General features: G+C 39.5%; 1 protein-coding gene across 1 annotated transcript; it reads right to left on the bottom strand.

Annotated features, from left to right (window-relative positions):
* Nucleotides 1-3,445: 3,445 nt before the first annotated feature.
* LOC145484876 (mucin-like protein) lies at nt 3,446-19,400 on the bottom strand. The gene is made up of 18 exons (XM_081463509.1): nt 18,778-19,400; nt 17,628-17,969; nt 17,093-17,193; nt 15,164-15,256; nt 14,416-14,933; nt 13,778-13,996; nt 12,530-12,856; nt 11,799-12,053; nt 11,156-11,355; nt 10,301-10,637; nt 9,641-9,766; nt 9,181-9,303; nt 8,744-8,869; nt 7,270-7,392; nt 6,917-7,042; nt 6,408-6,526; nt 5,820-5,923; nt 3,446-5,167 (listed from the first exon to the last, which is right to left on the bottom strand). Exons 1-18 carry the CDS (start codon nt 19,054-19,056, stop codon nt 4,126-4,128), a joined length of 4,560 nt encoding a protein of 1,519 aa, XP_081319635.1. The 5' UTR covers nt 19,057-19,400; the 3' UTR covers nt 3,446-4,125.
* Between the last annotated feature and the right edge of the window lie 2,928 nt (nt 19,401-22,328).

The raw sequence follows: 22,328 nt of genomic DNA, 5'->3' as shown, positions 1-22,328 counted from the left end.
TGCTCCACGCAGCAGAGCAGTCAAGGACTACAAATAATTTACAATCCACTTGGTCCACGAAGAAACTGTTAGTTCACTTTCCAGTGTTTACAGGCTTGGAGCGTGAAGATGTACATGAGTTTATAGAAAATGATGAACGTGCCTCACTTTTTAATGAAATAAGTGGATCCAATTTAGTTTTGGGACTTCCATTGTATCTCAAAGGGCATGCTAGCGATTGGTTTAGAACTTTGGAAGGTCGAGACGAAATGCCTTTCGATGAATTGTCTTTCACGCTAATTCCTCATTCGTCATTTCCTGGTTAATAAGAACGAACTTCTCACCAGTTTATCTTTTCTTTCTTTTTTAATAAAGCATCCAAAATGTTTACAATGATATTACCTGCCTACCCGCTATGAAAACTTGAAGCATAAAATACCTGGTATTATTTATTCATAAAAACAAATAAAAGGCTATTGCAAATGCGTAAAGACTACATGGCTCCAAAATCGTTTATTAAAGCTATCTAAGAATTTGATTAAAAGCGATGGTTACAATAGCTTTTAAGTATCTGTAGGTAAAATTACGTCGTTTACGTCATTTAACGTACCTCAATTCGCAATTAGCAAATTCAGAATCCTTGTCGTTTGCTCTGATATCCCGTGATATCAAGCCACTGACCTGGTATGGCTACTTTCATGGTGGAATTTGGAGTACGGTAAATATCTAATTGTACCTAAATGGTTTGGTCGGCAAAATAGAGGCTCATTTAGTCTCTCCTTAGCTCAAATTCTTCTCGCCAAACTATAAACATGGCTGCCCCAAATTCGTCTGATATACTTTCTTACCAAAAAGATACGATAGGGTACAAAGATCGAAGTGTTATCCTACAGTCACTCCTGTCGAGAGCTACCTTAACTCATTATTTATTTAAATCTACATTTGTCCTATATAGGGTCTCTGACGAGACCGTATCAAAACTGAAAGTTAGCTGTCAAGTTTTTGAACCATAGCAACACAGAAAAAAAAAACAAAAACTATCAAAATTCTAAGACCGTTCAATCAACCCATGAAAGATGAAATATATTTGAAACTGAAGAAGGCAACTTAAGCCAACTACCTGCACGCGTTAACAAGCAAGAATAAACGTAAACCTCGGTTCGCTAATATGTAAAGCAAATCGCAAACACAAATTAATATATGTGAACTATTTAGAAGTTCAATCGTAAGGCAAGGACGAACATAGGTAAATCTCTGTCTCACCCGCTGCCTTCTTGAACAAGTACTTCCGTGTCAATGACGCTGGTTTGCAGTACAATTTCTTCAAAACTCTGCGTCCTCTCTAACGCAGGTATCTTAACTAACTCAGCGGGTACAGTTTAAAATCATCACAATCATCCTATCTATCGACCGCAATCACCGACCAGCTGAACTTACTTTAATGCAAACCCGCAGAGAGATTTTCATAGCTGTGAAAAAACTTCATTTGCAAATTTTGGGCCGCCTCTCTTGAGTTTCACGAAGGTTTCTAGTTATTTATAGATATCAAAGGGAATCATATTCCAGTTACTTAGCAACAAGTTTAGTACTGTTGAAAATTTGCGACACCAAACGGTCAAGGATCGCACTTGTGAACAGGTTTTCTCATATTTCCTTCCTTTTTCAAGGAAATCATTGAATAGAGTTGTCAGCCGAGACATCATCGGCTTGAGGAGAAACAAAAAGCGACAAAAGCTGATATTTACTAGTACAATAACTTTGCGTGTGCTACTGGCGTAAACGTGCATTTCTTAACCGTTTTGTGCAAAGCAAGAAATTCTGGGTTTTGGTATGAACAGCTGTCGATCACAATCACAAAAATCTAAAAAGTTATTCATAAGGTTCCCACAGCCTTCGTGCATTACCACAGCAGATTCACGAGAACAATCAACCATTGTAAAACAATTTATGTCTTCTCACTGCACTTTCAGGAGAAAAGTAATCCAAATCTTGTTAGCTTTAGCTTTAAAACATCCTTCCTTAGTGCTGGGGTTGCGCTAATTCCCATATAAAACAAAATGAGCAATCGCGCGAGGACGGCCCTTTTTGAAGTTTTGTTCGGCGAAATTAGTCACAATTTTTTTACTGAAGATAACACAATGCATCACAGAGTGTGATGGGGACCGATCATAGGAAATCTGCTTCTAGTTATTTACCTTTAAAAAATTGTAAGGCGCACTTGTGTTTGCACCAACTGATGCAGTGATCAGCTGAGAAAACCCACCAAATGTACCAGACTTGTCCGCAAGTACGATCCGGCCCTAACAAAAGGTTACCTAAAACACGTTGTATTTAGTTACTATAAATGTGTACGTTATTATATCAGGAATCTGTACGTTTTCGGATTACGGTCACGAGAAAGATGAATTAAAGCTTGCTGATCAGGTAGCGTTTTGAGGATAGCTGATAACTCGAAATAAACTGAAATAAAGTGATAGCTCGCCATTGACACGTCATGTTGTCTTGTTCGTCTCAAACACTCTAAGATTTAAAGCAACAACTTCTAGGGCATGAATTCTAACTTAGCCGCACGACTCTAACTACAATCCAAACAACTTAAAGAAAAAAAAACAATCCAAACTTCTTTAGAAGATGCTACTCGTTGTTAGCATCTTCATCATTGTTAAGGACTTGCTCGTTGGTATAACCTAGATCTCCTTCAACCTGGTGTTTGTACATGTAGCATTCATCCAACTCTACCGCCTCACCATCCTTATGAGCAGCCTTTCCTTCTTTCGGAAAAACTTATCTTGGAAAGCAACACCTAAAAAATGCAAATGATATGGCGAAGACAATAATTTAAGAAATAGCACTTCACTACAACATTCCAAACAGGTTAATTAATACAATATTTCAATCTAAAAATATTTTTGGCGAATCTGTTTTACTAGGAAAAATGAAAAATGAGTCATTTTTTAGTTGTGAGGACCATCTTTTAAGGTACATTTGGGCCTCTCTGCAGTCGTTGTAGGGGGGTGGTTAGGACCGATTTTATGACTAAAAAGAACAGAAAGATAAACAACTGGTAAAAGAGTTTTAATTTTCTCGCACGCGATGCCTGGCGTCACATGAGCGCGCACTTAAATAAAGGACATGCGCTATTCAATTCCCGCACAAGGCTGTAAAAACAATTAACCAATTGAAAACCTACCGTAAAAGCTATGGTGAAATTTTCACAGTTAAGTTTTTCGAGTGTATCGCGTTCAGAGCCATTTTTTTGAAAAAGTCTTTGTTTTCAAATAATCTGCTTTATCGATTTTTCTTTCACTTTGGACGAATGTTTAACTAGAGCCAATTGCTAACTTTAAGGTAGGATCATACCGGTTGATTTTGAGAAAAACGTCATTAAACCTACTAGTGCCCAGTCTATCCTAACCACTCGGCATTTTGGCTGTTTATTAAGTTGTAAATTTGTTCAAGTACAACATGCAATGGTAAAACAATTAAGAAAGCAGTAATTAGAGAAAGGGAAAACACCTGGGAACTATTTTCAAAAGAGTTTTAAAAACGTTGGGCTTTTATGGTTCATCAAAACTGCACTAAAACACCTTGAGACTGCAAAAGCTCTTTTAAGGTGGCTCGTACCAGTTTTCAGGATTTTGACGGCTCATAACTTTTCAAGAATAGAACAAAAAGGCAGACCAGGGCCACTGAAATATTTTTGTAGGTTTGGATTATATAATTTATACTTGACCTAAAACAGCTGTTATTTTGTCGTCAGCAGTTACCATGGCAACATTCCAAAAGGATTTTCCAGACCTGATTTTTCACTTATGTCACTAATAACTAAAAAATTAACCTGGAGACCCCGAGTTTTTCTTAATCAATAGCTTGTATCATCTGAAAATGAAAATGCACAACAATTTTAAAATAATTTTACAGAGCCGATTTCTTGTAAACTTGGAAAAACGACAATTTGCACAAAGTGCAAATTTCCTTCCGTAGAATTTTTTTTATTTTTTTTTTGTGACGTTTCCTCTCAATAATAATATTATATTGAAACAATAAAAAGGGCTTGTTTTCATGTAAAAGCCTTAGCGGGTTCCGTTATTCCCACGCTCGTAGACACGCATTCAAAAATCCAGACTTTGTAAGATCAGCAGTTGCTCATGAGCTGTTTTGACTACCGCTGACTGCTTCGAGTGCCCGCGCGGGCGAGCGGGCTCCGAACAGGCGTTTTGTTTTGTTTGCTGCTAAAACATCATTTACAGTTGCAGTTGTCGTTAAATACAACTTCCTGTGCTTACTCTGTAGGATTTTTACACAAATTCTGGGTAGATTTGTTATGTTTTGCGAGTCCTTTATACGCTCCCGGTGGCTGTCACGATCGATCGAGCTGCCTTTGCTATTTGGGAAACATTGAATTCCCGAAACAATTTTTCTTAAATACACAGAATTGACTAACGTTGTTCTAGCAATTATGCGAATTTCGCCTCCAACACTACAAAAGTGACCTTGCGCGAAAAAAGCCGCGCGACGCCATATTTGTTTGGTTTTTCCGGTTTTAAATCTCGCGCCCCTATCGTGCGTGTTACTCACACGTGACGCACGATGGTGATCTACTCCCCGCGCGAGAAAACTGGTACCAGCCACCTTAAGTGTAACGTAGCTCGTGTAAACCAGACGTTTTAGGCTTGGGCCTTCTTCGGTATGTTCAAAATACTGAAGAACGGTTACGCCGGAAACGTCTAATTTACGTGACCTATTTGACATGACATGACATGACGCTGTTTGTCCTTTAAGGTTATAAAACTGTGAAGGGACGTACTTGCACAAGATTAAAACAGAGAGTACGACAACAAAAAGGAATCCAACTACTGCGCCTCCAATAATGAAATAGTCCTTCATCGTTTTCTCACGATAGACGGGTGGAGTCACTGTGGAACTGCCCTCCGTGGAAGCGTCAAAGAAAGCAGCTGTTATGTTTATTATGGTCACGTTCAGTGCCTTCTCCAGCTTTTCACGAGATTCACTGATGACAGTAAGCAATGTGTTCTTGGTCAGGGTGGTACTGGAGTCTTGAGCCACTCCTGGAGGAAACTGGACATAAATCGCGAGGCGAATCCGTAGAGGATGAACATCTTGTTCTGGAAATCCTGGAAGAAGGTGGACTTGATCAGACGTAAAAATGATGTAGTCCAACGCTCTCCTAAAAACCAAACAAAAAGATTTTTTTTAGTCAGTGGTCGGTATTGTCATTTGAGATACAACGTTAATAAGTGTCCCTAGAAAGTGGGGAGCCTCTTGGTTAGTGCACTGGACTCCAAATCGAGCTGTCAGGGTTCCGGAACATGCCAGGGTCACTGCGTTGCGCTCTTTAACAAACGCTTCTCACCACTTAAGTGTATAAATGGGTACCTGCAGAAACTTGAGTGGACTCTATGATGGACTTACGTAGAAATCCACTTTGTTGCTTTATGCTACGGACACCCGAAAAAACTCGACGGCTTGAGACTCTTTTTTCTCGAGTAGACATTATTAGCCTGCATAGTCGTCTGTGTCAGTGCATTAGCCCAGACAGCATAGGTTCGTATAGAAATTTATGATTGGCCTTACCGACTGAACATTTGCTTTTCACGGTCCAGAAAAAAGGGCCGTCAGTAATTGATGCACTGTGCAAAACCTTTACCAAACCGAATCATTTAATTTTATTACTAAAGCCCGGTAAATCTCCATATAGCTAGGTTACTTTGTAGTTTTACTTATTACGAGACTGTACTGAATAAGGATAAAATATTCAAATCAGTTCCGGCATTACGCAATGAAAACGCACATAGACTAAATCACGATTGTATAAAAACCTTTGTCGGTTCCTTTCAGTTATGCAATCCCCAACATTTGCACAGAAAGTAGTAACGGAATCTGCAACAGCTCCCTTGAAATCTTCCTCTTTAGGTAAGTTCCACTAAAAGAATTGGTAAAGGCGAGAAAATCACTGAATATCAACTGCAAACTTAATGACTCGTCTATCTCTAAGCTCCTTGCTTATTCCTTATTACCGACTTACTTCAGTCCTTGCGCTTACTAGTTGCGATATTTATATATGATTACATAAATGAGAGATAACTCCAAATGCTCTGCAGAAATTTCTGGTTATTATTCAGCTCAGAAATTACAGACTTGGCTTCGCCGGAATAGAACGTGAATCATGATTCTTCTTTTAGACTTCTTTTTTAAGGCCTTGGAGGTTTTGAATCACGTTGAAGCCTGAAAAGGTCTCTAGTTAGAGCTTTCTGTGCGACCTTTACCAAATTCCTGACGATTTGATTTTTTTCAGTTATTTTAAAAATACATCGTCGTCCATTCCACACATCCCTATGAAGTAATAAATTTATCACAATTTCAAATAAACCATATTATATATGTTATTGGGGATTAAAAGAAAGCACCTGACTAGCACTAAGCCCCTCCAAAGTGATGATAACTGATTGAAGTGTTTCCTCAAGAGATGGCTTTCTTGGAGTCGGTGCTGGTGGTGGAGGCGGTGGTTCTTCACCTTTACCGAGACCTTCAGAAAGAAAGAACCGAAAACGCCTATAAGCTTTCAAAAATAGTTAATAGTATTAAGTATTTAATTACTGTATGACCCGAGAAGAGACACCGATTAGCGAGAAAAATCAATTTCGCACTAGGAATTTTAGTTCATCGTTGACTTCGGTTTAAGATTTTCTGAACTATACAGGGCATTCTAGTCATTGGCTTGGTATAGAATTTTTAACGTCCGACTTTTCCAATTCTTATGCGATATGTACTTAAGGCATAAGTCGGTCGACTATCGGCCGACGATATCGGTCAACATGCGGTCCGTGTGTCGGTCGATACATCGGCCTACATTCGATCGATGGGTCGACCGAAGTTGTCGGTCTTTAGACCAAAACTTCAGAGCCAAAGCTCTCACCTTTGCAAGTCTCGTTAATCCAGTAAAGTCCATCTTCGCATTTACATTTGTAAGAACCTTGGGTGTTCACGCAGCGCTGCGAGGCGTCCGAACACTGAAATGTCCATTCCAAGCACTCATCGATGTCTAAACCAAAACAAAAGATTTCATGAAAAGTGAACGGCATCATTCTTCCTTTAGTATTTACAGGCAATTGTGACGCTAATTGTTACTTCTTGATGTGGAAGTTAGTGTTAATTCTTACATATTGCAGCAACGTTCAGCTGGAACGTTCCGTTAATAGCAAACATGTCTATTTACCACGCTTTTATTGTCGGCAGCACCATTTTTCTTTTCTTTGCTCTAATCCCTACCTATGCATGTGACGTTGTCAGTGTCCAGTCTAAAGCCGTTTACACATGAACACAAGTAGCTTCCCTCTGTGTTGTTGCATTTTTGGTTACACCTGTTTTCATCCGTTGCGCATTCATCATTATCTAAAGGGAGCAAAAAGAACAAAGGAACAAATAAAATACTGGAAAAAAATTTGTTATTGTTTTATAATGATTATAACCAGAAGCTTATTGTAACATAGCGCGCGAGCTGGTCCTCTCTAATACCTATTGAGCCATCATGGTAAAATCCTCTATTTACGCACGGCCCTGAGTAAATAATGTGACGCGCGCAGTTTTATTTTAGCTGCAAAGTTCCTTCGAGTTAAGCTGAAGGTTCCTTTTGTTAAATCAGTAGAGCAAACATCATTCTGAACAATTCAAACCTTCGAGCCTTTGACTTTTGCCAAGTTAAGATGCTTACTAAAAACTTGAGTGTTTTGACTTTGTTCGTCTACATTGTAATTGAGTATTTTTGACTTTGTTTGCCTACATTTTCATTAATTCGAAGAAGCGAGTTTTCCATTGACAATTTTAGAAACCAGATGAAGCGCTTTCGTTCAACTGTTGCTCAAATGATTGTGAAATGTTTTTAACCGACCAATAGGATCCTTTGTCTCACATTGTGAGAACAACTAAAAATCTGTTAGCGCAAAAGTTGCTGTCGCTATGTTATAAAAGAATTGGTTCGTGCTTTTAGCTGTGCGTATATCGAGTTATGGATGCACTTGGGAACTTTGTAGAACACTCAAGAAGCTAGAGTTGTTCTCGGCTGGGCCTCGAGCAACTCTTACGCTTCTCTCATGCTCTCCAAACTTCACGCGTGCATCCATAACTCGATATACGCACGCAAAGCATGAACCGATTCTTTATTTAAATTTTCAGTGGGAGTCGTCAAAGATGTAAAGAGATATATAGGGTAAAATTCCTTAACCAGAGACTTGTTTCTGGGCCGGCAAAATAGTGGGCTTGACCGCCATTTTAAATCCAAAGTTCGTTGCTAATCCAAATGTTGAAGCTTGGTAGGTTAAACTTTGAGATCAAACTTCCTAATAAACTTTATCCTCCTGACGAGTCGATTAAATAACAATGTACATGGTTTTTTCACATACTTACTTGGGCAGAACATTCTGTGAAGGAAGTGGAGCTGAAAGGTTAGGGCGTCGGACTTGAAATCCGGAGGTCGCGGGTTCAAGTCCCTATCTGACCATGTACCACTAGCTGGTGTTGTTCTCAGTAGTTCCTAGTTCAGCCCCTGGATAACGATTGCAAATAGCCAACGGGCCTGCATCCTGCCAGTTGTGATCTTTAACCACGTTTTTTTTTAATTGCATTACTTTTTCAACATTTGTTTCCATTGGCCATAAAAAACCTCATTGGTGAAGTGGTCAATAAAAAATATTTATTTTATTCATTGAGTTATTAGCAAGGAAAACTCTTATTCGCTTATTCGCACCTTTACACGTTTTTCCATCATCGGCGAGAAGATATCCCCGTCTACAAGCGCAGTTCTGAATATTGTTTAAGCTGAGAAAGCAGATGTGCTGACAGTCATGATTCCCGTCCTGACATGGAGACTCCGCTGTAATAATAGAAATCATTGATTAGTATGATTATTTAAAGTTTGTTCCCAAACCTTTAACCCAAATGTGCATGTGTTGCTCTGGAACTGCTGCCTCGGCTTGATAGATTCCAGTTGTATCCATACAAGAGGAATACATTCCGTTGAAGAAAAACGTATAATGCAGTAAAACGTTCTGTGTAACACTCATTGTTTTTTTCCCCATAACGTTTCGTAGACGTCTACCTATTAATTTGTTGTCGTAATGCGTTAAGGAATATACCTCCCATCGAAAGTGTAGTATTTTAAAAACTAGATTAAAATATACGTACGTATGCAGTTCTTGGAATTTACAGGATCCACCTTGAAGAAATCATCACAACTACAGTTGTATCCACCATCAAAGTTTTTACACTTGTGCATACAGTCACTAGCAGGGACGCACTCGTTTATATCTAAAAGTTGGGAAACAAACGTAATTATCAATGCTGTGACAGTGCACTGTCGACAGGACAGGGTTGGGCGTGTTGTACGAGGTCGAAGCCATTGATTGCCTGTCATAGATTCTTTTGTTGTTGGCAGGGGAAAGAACTGAAAAAGAATTCTGCGTGAGGAAAAATTAACGAACAAGGAAAGAAAGTATTGAGCGTACGTTTCGTTTCTTTTCCTTTCTGCTTCTAAAATTATTTCGACAAAGCCGTTTATTACATACACAGAGACACACGATGTGAAACAGATTGCTGATCAAGTACTTCTGATGGCAAAATATCTAAGATATTGGATAACACCAACCGTCACAAGTGCGTTGGTCGATATTGAGTAGATACCCTTTGTAACAATCACATACGAACGAGCCTGGTGTATTGATACAGATTTGTTTGCATTCACTCGGACCACTGTTTAAACACTCATCAAAATCTGCAACGAAAGGTATAGCACAATTAGAAAGCAATATCTTAAAACTAACGGCAACATTTCTAATATTGGTATCATTTTTCCCCTCTTGCATATAGTACCCACAGGGTAGAAAAGTTATACTAAGCCAATGGTGATTTCTATATGGCAAACAACGAATATCATAAATAGAACAAGTTCTTACGTTAGGATAGCATTGATCGTTAAAGTGTTGCTCAAGTGAACGCCTACAGGGAAAAGTTTCAAATAATTACAAGCTCTGAGTGGTCGCCGTTGCGTGTGAGAGGTGGTCGCCTGCAAGAGGTTCCGACTGCAAAGACTAGAGTAACTGATAAAAATAGGGAAAATGCAAACTAGCTAACCGAGCAACCAATTGCCAGGCTGCACTGAAAGGATATATTCAATGAACATTAGAAAGAGGTCGAACTCCATGAGTCTGTAAATTTACTTCCATTCTCCCGGAAAAGAACTATATTGATTTTGTCTCAAGAAACCAAACGCAAGAGGGATATTTGGATTAAATACGATGAGGCTAACCTTCACATTTGGATCCATCTCCTGTGAAACCGCTCGGACAAGGTCCACATTTATAGCCGGATATGTTTGCTGGAGGAGGAAGATCAACACATGATACGCCAGGGTAGCACGGATTAAGATTTGCTTCACACGCGTCAAGATCACTTTCACAGGATGTTCCTGTATACCCATTTAAACATTCACATTGAAGCACGTTAATCTCATTGTTTTGTGTTGAATTTCTGTTGTCGGTAGACTGATAGCAAAGACCGTTGTTAAGGCAAGCGCAAAGGTTGATGATTGGCCTCAAAAATGCTATTGCCCCCTGGCTGTCTTTTACCACAAATTCGATGTGAATCTGCAAAAACAATATTTATCTTAGGCAAGGTTCGTATAAATCCAAATCCGTTCTCACGTGGCACATAATTAGGGAGTTTAAGAAAACCACGACGGCAACGGCAAAGGGAATGCCGCTAAACAAAAGGTTTAATGAGCAGAACTGGCAATGGCTGTGCGCGTGCGTTATAATTCTTGGTACATTTCTTTGCCATCCTCTACAAAACAACAACGTGAAATGACCAAATTCTGCGTTGTCCAGAAAACATGAACCATGACGGCTAATTATTTTTTTTTTCCATTTCAAATGCTTCGCCCTGTCCTAGATCCAATTTCGTGATGGTTTTGTCACTAAGAAACAAAGGAAAATGACTTTATAGCATCGCGAGCTTCGTAGGTAAAATACAAAATCACTTTTTAATCGACGTTGTCCTCGGCGTCGCGTCCTGGTTTCTTAAACTCCTTTACAACGATGAACATCAAACATAGAATAAATACATTTACACTTTTTGAAACAAAAGCAGTTTTTGTTAATCTTGCCTGCTCCATAGCTCCATTCCACGTTATTGTTAAAGAGTTGGAACTGTTTAGCAAAACAGCGTCAGACGGCAGAACACCAATGATGGAGAAGCTCAAGGTGTCGTTATTAGGGTCTTCTGCAACCACAGTTACACTAACACTCTGATTTACGGTAACGTTGATTTGTGACAGATCTGTCATAATCCGTGGAGGATAGTTTTCTGTAAAGAGTAAAATGGATAAATTTTTCTAAACCACGAAGCATTGAATAACGTAGTTAGATAGGTAGGTAGGAAGGAAAGTAGTTAGGTAGGTAGGTAGGTAGGTAGGTAGGTAAGTAAGTAGGTAGGTAGCAAGATGGCCAGGTAGGAAGGTGAGTAGGTTGGTAGCGGAAAGGTAGGTGCAGTTGTATGTAACTACGAGCGCGAGTTGGTGGGTACGTTAGAACGAATGTGATACACAGATGAAAACTCACAGTAAAGGAATTTTACCAATGCAAGATCAAATTTCCGATACCATTAGATTTATTTGACAATTCGCAGTCATGGCGTATTTACTAAGAAGTTATGACTAAACTTTTAATAGCGCTTGAAAAGATCAATAACGAAGGATGTACAGCGTTATAGCGCAGGTTGTCACAAGAGATTCAAAAGTAAATGCTTACTAAGAGTAGACGATTTCTCTTCAAGTGTCGAAGATAGTGCCTTGGTACTTGCTCCTATGGAAACATCATTTGTTGAGGCGGAGTCGAAAAGGCAATTTATGTCTTCTTGACAGGCCTCCTCTGCCTGTTTGTGCAATGTGTCGTTTGCAAAGTACAGGTCCTCCAGAAACATGGGGACAAAAGAAGCATTTGTAAAAGTTTCCACGTTTTCCCCTGGTTTGTACGTGAAAAGTGTGCTCATGTTGTCCACTTGCCCTTAATTAAGGAGAGGAACATCGATGTAAATACTGTTCTAGTCATAACTACCTCATTTCATGCATGCATGGAATCTTACGTGTACTTCATCCTGTAACAAAATTACTTCATATTCAGACTGGAACACCTCGAACTACAAAAATTTAGTACAATTTTGATTGGGTATGTACACCGAGTAGTGCTTCTTTATTTCGAGTGGGTACCCATAGCTATGGTTGTTGTTTTTTTTTATGGGTATTGGTAACTGTTTCTTTCGTATCGATACCATTGACTCAGTTTGTCTTCAAGGGGTACTCCCCATCCCGCCCTCCTGTTGAAACACTTTGAATAAGTACCAAAGGTTATGGTTGCTAAGACCGGCATTGAGCTGAAAGTAACTAACACATAAGAATGATAACTGAAGCATACATTGTTAAGTGGTTCAGAAACATTACTGACAACAGTGGCAACTATTAGAAGTAGTGAAATTAACTTACAGAGAAGACCAAAATCATGATGTATGTCTTTGCCGTTCGCGTTTGAAGGCAAAATCGTGCCATTAGGCGTCAAGAAGTCGTCCTCAGGATCGTCGTTCCATGTTCCCAAGAGACCTTTCGTTTGGTTTTTGAAACTTCTCGGCGCTGCGAACACAATTGAAAGTGCCCCTGATACCACCTTCACTGTAACTGATATTCCAGATGGGAAAGCCCTTACAAAGGAATCGTTCTCTGGTCTGGCGATAGCAACTGAGCCATTAAGTGTGACAGATTCATTTGTGAGACTTGTGTAATTAAAGTTCTTTCCGTCAATCAAAAGGCTTAACCCTGTTAACAAAAGAACACAAGCACATAATACAACACAGTAATTCATGGATATTAATCTCTGAATAACATGTTTATTGTTTATATATTCCGTTTTTAACACCGTGTCTTTCTATAAATAGCATTTTTTGTTAGTCAATATTTTATATTAAAACGCCTTTGGGAGACCAAAGTATTTATGAGTCCAATAAGTCCATGAGCATGTCATGAGCTACTCAGTAAGACAATGAGCCTTTCAAGTTGATATTGTGTTAGCATTAGCATTATTCAAAGCCAACCACAAACAAGCTAATATAACTTCAGGTTTCTAGAGTCTTTTCTGAATGTAATTCAGGTTAACCATAGCGCTATTCCGGCTAAATGGAGCGCTATTAAGGCTAATCGGAGTACTATTAAAGCTGTCCATAGCGCTGTTCCGGCTAACCTGGTGCCAGTCAGGTTACTAGAGCCACTATCCAGCCTAAACAAAGTGCTACTTAGGCTAATAAGAATGCTATTTAGTCTCATCGAGGTGTGATGTAGACTAGCTAGAGTGCAATTTAACCAGTGACCCTTTAAGTCACGACTCATTCACTCATCAATCAGGGGACTTCCGCCATTAAACACTGGATTTAGGCACTATAAAAATGTACCACATTGTTGTTAACAACCAGCGTACGCTCTGCATATAGAATTTGAGAGAAGAACTCCTAGCTGATTAACAAAAGGAACATACCGAGCGTGTAAAAAGTGTAAGATGACACTTGTTCCAAAAGCTAGTATAATATCATTGAAACTAGTTTATCACTTTCGATATGGGTATAGATGAATGCCTAAGAAAACCTCCTTTCGGAGAACACAATCTGTCTTCAGAATTACTTTTAACGTCAACTACAATAAACTGTTCTTCAAGTACAATTTGAAAGAAAATAAAGAACAACTGACCTCCATCTTCTAAATCCACCTGGACAACACTTGTATTGTTTTCCTTCGCAGCTGCAGCAGAAAAGACCGTAGCTGTTCCATCACCTTTGGCTAGCTTCGTTCGAGCCTGTAACTTAAAAAACCCGTTCCGTGCATCTACCATGACGTATTCGCCAAGACCATTAAAGGTGTAGTTCTTGCCGTCAAGAGTGACAAAATGAGGATCGCCCCAAAGCCAACCTGCAAATAAAACGATGGAGGAGAGAAAAAAAAAACTTGTAAATGGTTATAAATACAGCACAGCAAGACAAAGGGGCAAATACTCAATTACACAAAAACTCTCTGAATTACTAATATAAAGACATATTATTATACTGATGCTTTGGGGGAGATTCAAAGTAAATCTTTGTCCGAGTTTTAAAACCTTTCCTTATTTTCAAATTTTCATAAAATTAAAATGAAAAACTACCGAATAAAGATTTGGTTGGCAAGACATGCGGCTATTATGAACTTTTGCACGCTGGAGTTTGAAAACAAGATTATGGTTAGGCTTACAGGTACTATTAGCCGTTCTATTATTTATCTTCAATAAGTGACTGGAATCGCCCTCTTTTATAAAATATACTAATCCGCCCAAGATACGGAGAAACAATTCTTACTCCATTCTGGTACCACATAATTTCCACAGTCATCAGAGGGACGTCTTTTATAATACAAATCACACATGTCTGTGTTGACGCAACACTTTTGATAACCCAGAACATCACTCGAGTCGTGTTTGGCCCTCCATTTCTGTGTTAGCTTGTGATATCTATGCGCAGAACCTCCTCCTGGATTTCCCACAAGCAGTGCACCCCAGCTTTCCCAGTGAGAAGAATAACAACACTCTTGGCCCCACCCATCCGTTGAAGGAAACTGAGAGTAGCCACACAATCTTGGCCAGTCTCTCCAGTTCACGGTGAACCTCTCATCCCACCAGGCTTGTCGGAAGCTGCAAGGACAAGGCTCAAGGAATTCAGTGAAAAAACGAGGATCCGGTTGCGTTTTAAACCACTTTATACATTCCTGCCTTTCGCTACGTTCCCCACGAGAGTCTTCAAGTCTAAAGAACCATTTTCCAACCATGTCAGTGTTGCCTCTTATACCATCGATGGTATCTATGTTGACAGTGCCAGACCTTTAGTCGAAAAAAACAGCATGTAAAATATTAAAAACAAATTGGCTAGAGGTTTATGATAATTGATAACAATACAGGAGAATCTCTCTCACGTGACTATGGCTGTCATTGGGCCACTACATCTAGCCGACCGATCGGACGTCTGACTAAACTACGATAAATTGTACAATAAATTGTAGCTCTTCTTAAAGAAGAAGCAAAGCCTTCGATGTCGTTCAGCATAAGCTTACCGTTGCACGTTATATTTGTTTTCTTGCTTGTCACCAGCATTCCAGCCAACCACAGGTAAACCACGTGAATTGTAGTAATATCTATAGTACAATCTGCAAGACATTTGCAATCTTAAAACAACTTGAGCGATAAGACGCATGCTTGATACGTACGGCTATTAACAATTTATTGCACCACTTTGTTAGTGCCCGTATTTTGGTTAGTCAATTTTAGGAGCTTTATTATACGTAATGTAAGTCTCGTTTCCTGTGTAGGTAACATGAAATGCATGCTTGTACTTGAAGACACCGATATCTGTTTTCTCTGGGGATATATGGCCTGCACCCTTCGCGTTTGAGGCACAAGCCGACGGAAAAAAATCGGTCCAAATTTCTGATGACGTCGACGTCGATGGGAAGTTTACCTTACAAAATACATATATCAGTTTAAGGGAACTATAATAATAGAAAAATGATTATGTGAATAGGTATTATCAAATATTTCTGAGCAAACAAAAAACCTTTTAAGCTCTTCTTCAGAGGCTAAATTTTTCACTGCTTAAATGTTAACTGATTTTAGTTTGTATTGTGTTAGTCTCTTGCTCATCCATGGCTGTCCAGCATCAGGGTTAGCTTGCATGTATCATTTCTTGAACTTATTTATGTTATTCGTTCTGTCTAGGTTCTCTAGCTGTTTCAGTTTTCGTGGATATTTCAACCAGTCACCAAGGCTGCCAAAAAATGTTTTGGTTGAAAGCTCTAAGATCGTTTAAGTTACGTCCATATTTCGTTTAAGAATCATCTTTCCCATCTTTTTCCCCGGCACATAGCTTTTATTTTTCCTCTTCCTATTGGTCTCTGTTTCTGTATTGGTTTGTTCCTGATACACGCAAGCCAGGGAAGTCTTTTTAGTTCTCACGGACAGTAAACCCAAACATGTTCAACTGGAAACTTTTTCATTACTTTTTTTAATTCGCGCATAATTTTTACTGAAATGCAGCGTTTACCTGATGGTTTCTTGTGTTTAAGAAATCATCTGGGACTTTTAAATAATCATTCGAGAATTCGTCGGGTATTTCGATTTCGAAGTCAACATATGCTAGCCGCACAAAAGCAATATTTTTGCGCACTAAATTATCATTTATGCCACGTAGGTTTGCCTTACAATCGAATTGCAAAACAAGAACCATGTACACTTTCTCTTACAATCGAAAAATGCGAGTCCACTTTTGAACCTAACGTCCTGGTGTAATTAGTCGATGAATCTGTGTACAGGCCTTTATTCATCATCCACTGAACAACATCGAATTGGTTTACCACTGTGAGCTTAGAGTCACAAAACAAAGTCGACCATGTAAACGATACACGAATAAGAAACATTACAACTAAAGCGAATCATAATGTGAATAAATGGTATCGTGCGGTAATCAGCTACACTTCACATCAATATCAACGTCTCCGCGAGCGACCATGAACGCTTTATCTACTGGTCAGTGGTTTTAAAAAAGAGTCTACTAAGAAACACTGGAGAGAAGAAGGAGTGAAATTCAATGTGCTACCTAAAAACACTTAAAATGACTTCATTTAGTTTGTTCACGACAGCTTAGCACAGCTCATTGAGGAATTTTTAGCAAGCGTGCAATCTGGCTTCACGGTGGCTCTCTAACGATAGACAGACAGCAGCTGAAGCTGATAAATCCTTGAATGTGGCATTAATTTCACGTGTATAGCACGCTAACCAATTGATGACGATGAACAATTAGGATATTGCTATCCCTTGCATCATGTATTGGAAAGCGTCTTAAATTATGAGCAAACCTCCAAATGATGTGATTCGTTTCCATAACGAGCGCTCACGATGTTGTCCTTAATTTCCTGCACATAATTAAGAATCTAATTTGCTAATGCCATTTGCCCTATTAACTGCCTGCTACATTAACAGTCACATACCTTTGTGTGGGAGCCGACCACTGCAAGCCATTGCTGGGGTAATTATACATCGCAAAGGAATAAACACCGTCCGTGATCAACACCAGCTGAAATGTGTTTCCCTGAAAATACAACGAGACGACATTTTTTATGCATTTAACCGACCGTTGTCAGTCTACTATAACGTTCTGCCTCCACCGCCTGAAATTCCACACGATAATGCTTTCATACTTATGACATGGCCCTAAAACGACTCTTACAGTCTTTATAATTGCGTGGGCTCGATGCTCATAATTCATATGAAGATAACAGCCAATCTACCGCGTCAGTTTGCAATTCAGCTTCAGGTTGAATCTTTGAGGTCTTTTCAACGAAAGCGGAATAGACTACATTTTTTCTAAAATTATATATGCTAATAGCCAATAGAAGAAGTTGAAAGGAACGATTAAAAAATAAACATCACAAGCGCTTGAACAAATGTCGTTACAAATGGATCAGGCTACAAATAAAATGATATTTCGTTGTTCGAGAGTGTGATACTCTTTTTTACTCTTACAGTGTCTGCCATGCTTGCTGGATAGCGATAGGGCCGTAAATTTTCCCACGTTGTCACCAGCACCCAAGATGCTTGGAAGTCTGTCGGCAAAGGTTCCATTAAGAGCCTTTTGACATCTGATGTGGCTGTATTCAGCATGTGAAAGGAACCCGGATCAGAATCTGAATACTTATGGTAGTAGACTCTGGACACACCGTGTCCCGCGAAAGAGTAATATGTATCAGTCAAACTCCAATAAGGTGCCAGCATAGCCCTTTTTTTCAACCACCAGCGTTCTCCAAAGTTATATGGCCACCAAGGAAGCCATTTTGAATCGAAGAGCAACAATCCATTGCGGCAGATCTGAAAGAGTTCATGCTCAATATTTGAAACCTGTGGAGTAACTGGTGTCATAAAACAGTTTGGATTTTGATTGACCAAAAAACGTATAAAGCAAAAAAACAATCGTGATTTATTGTTTGCCCTTTAAATTAATTTTATAAGACGGTTAAGAGAAATGTTTAGAGTAGAAAATACATATATATATATACATATACAACCTTTATTTACTCTCGGCAATGTTTATAGCACAAGTACTAGTGGGGCCTAGCAAATAACTGAAACAAATAATTCAAATCGAACATAACATTGTTAAGAATCCCAACTTGTCGGAGGCAAACCAGTCGGCTCTTTACAAGCGTGCTCGATGATTTGAACTCGGGGCTACCGAGAAACAAATCCAGGTAGTGGTCAGAGCGAGACTAGAACCCAGAACCGCTGGATTGCGAGTCCAACACGCTGATCACTTGGCCACGCTGCCCCCACACAGAGTAGTACAGAAAACGGTTATACACGGCTTCGTCTTCTTTATTCGTTAATTAATCTTCCTTGCAAGGTAACCTTTGGGTCCATGTCTATGAAACAACTATTTCAATTTAAAAATAATTTATGGTATAAAAACTGACAGGAAGCTGGTCACTTCTTTATTTATACGCCAAAGCCAAGGGGTTAAATTTGGGACTATGAGGAACAAATCCAACTTGGAGACGTGGTGGTGGGCTTGCACTTTTAGAGAGCCAGCTACCTAGTGTCTGTTTGTGTCATGCAGGTACATTTTTCATTTGAATCGTCATCATTTCCGGCTACTTTAACTGCATATCTGTATACATACGTAAGCATGGTAGTGACGTTTTCCGAAGAATTGCATGCCGTCGTCCGGGACATCGATCTTAAAACATCGCCACGAATATTCAGAAGTGTTGGGAACTTCAGAATCCCCAGAACCAGGACCGTAGGGATACATCCGTTTTATTGGAGCTGTGGCAAGAAAGAAAAGGTTAACTATTAAGGCTATTGATCTCGACAATGAGGTCGTTTCTGGTGTCATTGAAAGAAATTCCTGACTGATTTCGTAGAAATGGTGCATGATGAGAGCTACATATAAATGCATTCTTAAGCTAGATACGCGAAGAACGGATTACTGATTTAGTATTCAATGAATGTGCTGGGCTGCCATAAATAAGAAAGTTTTAATTTTCAATGGTTTTTGCCTTTTTTTATTTTTAAAATATCTGCCTCGGGTTGCAGTCCTGATATAGCAACCTGAGTCTACCTCCAAGTCTGAAGAATGATGATTACTTCACGAAAAATGTTCTTTTCGCCAACAGATACATACCTACTATACAGACATTCCTTCCCTTCATAAATATCGATTTCGGAAATTCTACACAAATATTATTAATCATGAAAGTAAACGGCAATGCAATAATACCATTTATTTCTTTCTCAGTTTGTGACGGGCGGAATTTAACAAACACTACAATTTCATTGGTTCCGGTAGCGGATATAATTTTCCCATCCTTCCGGCCCCCTCACGGCGGGCGGAATCGTCGTGTTGATCTATTTTCGTGAACGAATAATCTTCAATCTTTTAGGATCTTTTATACGGACCTCCCAGCCGGCAAATAACATACATAAATGAGACAGTTTTATTTTTCAATCGTTTCTACGTTTTGTTACTGTAAAATATCCGTGTTTCATGCTGTCTAGATGAAGCAACCAGAGGCTAACTCCAAGTCTGAGGAACGATACACCTTTACTTTAAAGGTAAACGGCAATGTACTAACCGCGAAGAAAAGGAAGTTCAATAAAATGGTCCGGTTACCTGCAATAGTGGAGCTTGATGCATTCATTGGCTCCTGGGTCGGTTCTGTGAGGAAATGGAAACGTATTGCTCTATCAATATAACCGGGAAATAAAAAAGCATAAACGCATTTTTTTTTTTTTTTTTTCACTTAAGACCATATGAAGCTCGGTACGAGGGGAGAAAGTCCATACATGTATTTTAGTTTGTAAAGTTGTTGTAAAGTAAACACGAAGCCCCTTAGTTAATAATCATTTTTGTTATACCTCCCAACCCAAATACGTTTTTCGATTAGAGGAGAACGTGTCACGTGTCGTGGGTCAAAACTCACTAACTCCCTAGGGCGAACAAAATTCAGTAACTCCGAAGGGAAACAACGACTTGAACTTTCGACTCGCACGTGATCAGGTCGTGCTCCTTGAAACCGCGGCAAACTTGTGAGCCAGCCGCCGTCAAGCAAACGATTTCTTCGCATTTTTTCTTTTTTTTTTCTTTTTTTGAGTTGGGAAGTATAACAAGACACTTAACGACTGGTCCCGCGGGAAATAGTGAGTTTTGTTTCCCCTCGACCTCAATGTTGAGGGTCTCGGGGAAACAAAATTCACTGTTTCCCTTGGGGCCAGTCATTAAGTGCTTAATTTCTCTCCCTCGTTTATATTACTGAAACCTGGGGTACTGCATTGGCTGAGCTCTGTCAACGTCCTTTCCCCCTGAAGAATGACACATAACTCCGCGCCCCCATGTGATCGTAATGCGCTTTATAGAGGGCTACAAATAATTGCCCCAAGCATTCACCCTGTCCAGGGGCCATAATCGGGGAAGGAGACCGTAAGCGCGCGCCATTTCTAGTATTGGGGTTGTCCCCATGATATGGGGCAATAATTCTATTTTTAGAACAAATTGCGCCATCGCCTGCGGCACACGCGCGTACATGCCGCGAGGATTTTTGCGGATGTCGCGCGGGGGAAATGGCGTCCAAAATTCCCGAAGTTTTTCATGTTTTTGGCCCACAACTCAACGCGTTTACGTCTGTTGGAATTTTGCTTAAGTATTTTCGTCGTAAGCTGTTCCAGTCTGAGTGAAGTAAGACTGTGTCGAATTCAAGTATGTTCCGCTTTAAGCTTATATATATCGCTGACCAGGTTGTGTTCCGACGGATGCTTCTTTTACATGAGCTGTACATTACTCCACTTTAAATTTCACATATGTTGAAGATTAACAGCTTTTCCATTACACAGCAAAAAACTAGCTGGATATATTTAGATATAGCAGAGCCTTAGGACTTCATAGTTTCCCAGCTCCTCTTGCCACACGCTTGCGAGGAATTTGCCAGTCTATCGCGATTGAAAAGTAAAACAAAATAATTGCTAGTTTGGTCAGTTTGAGTTTCGCCTGAATTGTAAGCAACGCTTGATGTTTCATCAAGGCCCGAAAACTTTACGTCCGTAGATACTGCTCAGTTTTATTCGTGTAAAAATCCAGTAAATTCTCTGTTGTCGATGAACGAGGGCGCCCGCCGATGCATGTTTTTTTACAGTCCAAGTAAACATGGCAAATTGTACTTCCGCCTCACTTTCGTGTGAAAGCGTACATCGAACTCAAACAATAACTCTATAGTTTTTAAATATGTTTAAGATTGATAAATGTTTGAGAACATATTAAAAGCTAAGCTGAAAATATGTGAATAAAGCAGAAACAATCAGTAAAGTTACGATGACGCTTTCTTCAATCAGCTTCGAATAACGATTTCGATTTTGTTGATCGAGTTATCAAAACTCCTTGTCTATTTTCATTTTCGCAGTGTAAAACTTCACCATGCTTATGTTGAAGAACTCCCCCACATGATGTTACTAGCCTTTTTTGCGTTCGTGAAATTTGTTGCAGCATCTCAGCACAAAAGATAAAGAAAGAAATCTTTATCAAGATTTGTTGACAATTGAAAACACCGACTCGGACGTGAAAGTGCACGAGCTGCACTATGCAAATGAGCTCATTGTACGCGTCAGACTTTCCTTTCAAAAACTTTTGCAAACTCACCAAACGAGCAGAAACAATAAAAAACCATCAAAACAGGTTTTGGTTATGATGAACCATTGTCTGAGAAACTCACAAATTAACTCGATACCAGCGTAGAGAGTTTTCTTGCTATATTCTTAAGTCAGAACAAACGCAAAAACATACGCGTACATGTAAGCTTAAAACTAGCGCGATCAGATCTTATTATTCATTCCCAGCGCGAGATTCAAGTCTTGTTTTCGACCCTGAAAAACCCACCTTTTCCATTAGCTCAGAGCATAAAACTATATATAAGCGCCCTGGTTCGTATTCCCTGCCTTATTCCCTGCCATCGCTGTGAAAAATACGCAAGATAATCTCTCAAGGTCTCTCAACTCTCCATTTGATCACGCAACGTAACAACATCCCCGCGAGAGCCCACGACATGTGCGTGGATCCGCGCGGATATATGACGTCAGGATGGCGCAATTTGTTCTAAAAATAGAAAAATTGTCCCATATCATAGGTGCGCGCGGATCCCAAGGCTTACGGTCTCCGTCCCCGATTATGGCTCCTGCCCTGTC

The sequence above is a fragment of the Orbicella franksi genome, chromosome 4, assembly GCF_964199315.1.
Source record: "Orbicella franksi chromosome 4, jaOrbFran1.1, whole genome shotgun sequence".
Classification (NCBI taxonomy): domain Eukaryota; kingdom Metazoa; phylum Cnidaria; class Anthozoa; order Scleractinia; family Merulinidae; genus Orbicella; species Orbicella franksi.
Note: the sequence above shows the minus strand (reverse complement) of the source record. Positions and strands in the feature narration are given on the sequence as shown.

Excerpts from the sequence above, each read along its gene's own strand:
- LOC145484876 (XM_081463509.1), bottom strand. The coding sequence starts at position 19,056 with ATGCATTTATATGTAGCTCTCATCATGCACCATTTCTACGAAATCAGT. Across the intron at positions 17,970-18,777 it reads AACGTCACTACCATGCTTAC|ATCTGCCGCAATGGATTGTT; the intron begins GTATGTATACAG and ends GAACTCTTTCAG. Across the intron at positions 6,527-6,916 it reads GATTAACGAGACTTGCAAAG|GTCTCGGTAAAGGTGAAGAA; the intron begins GTGAGAGCTTTG and ends TTCTTTCTGAAG.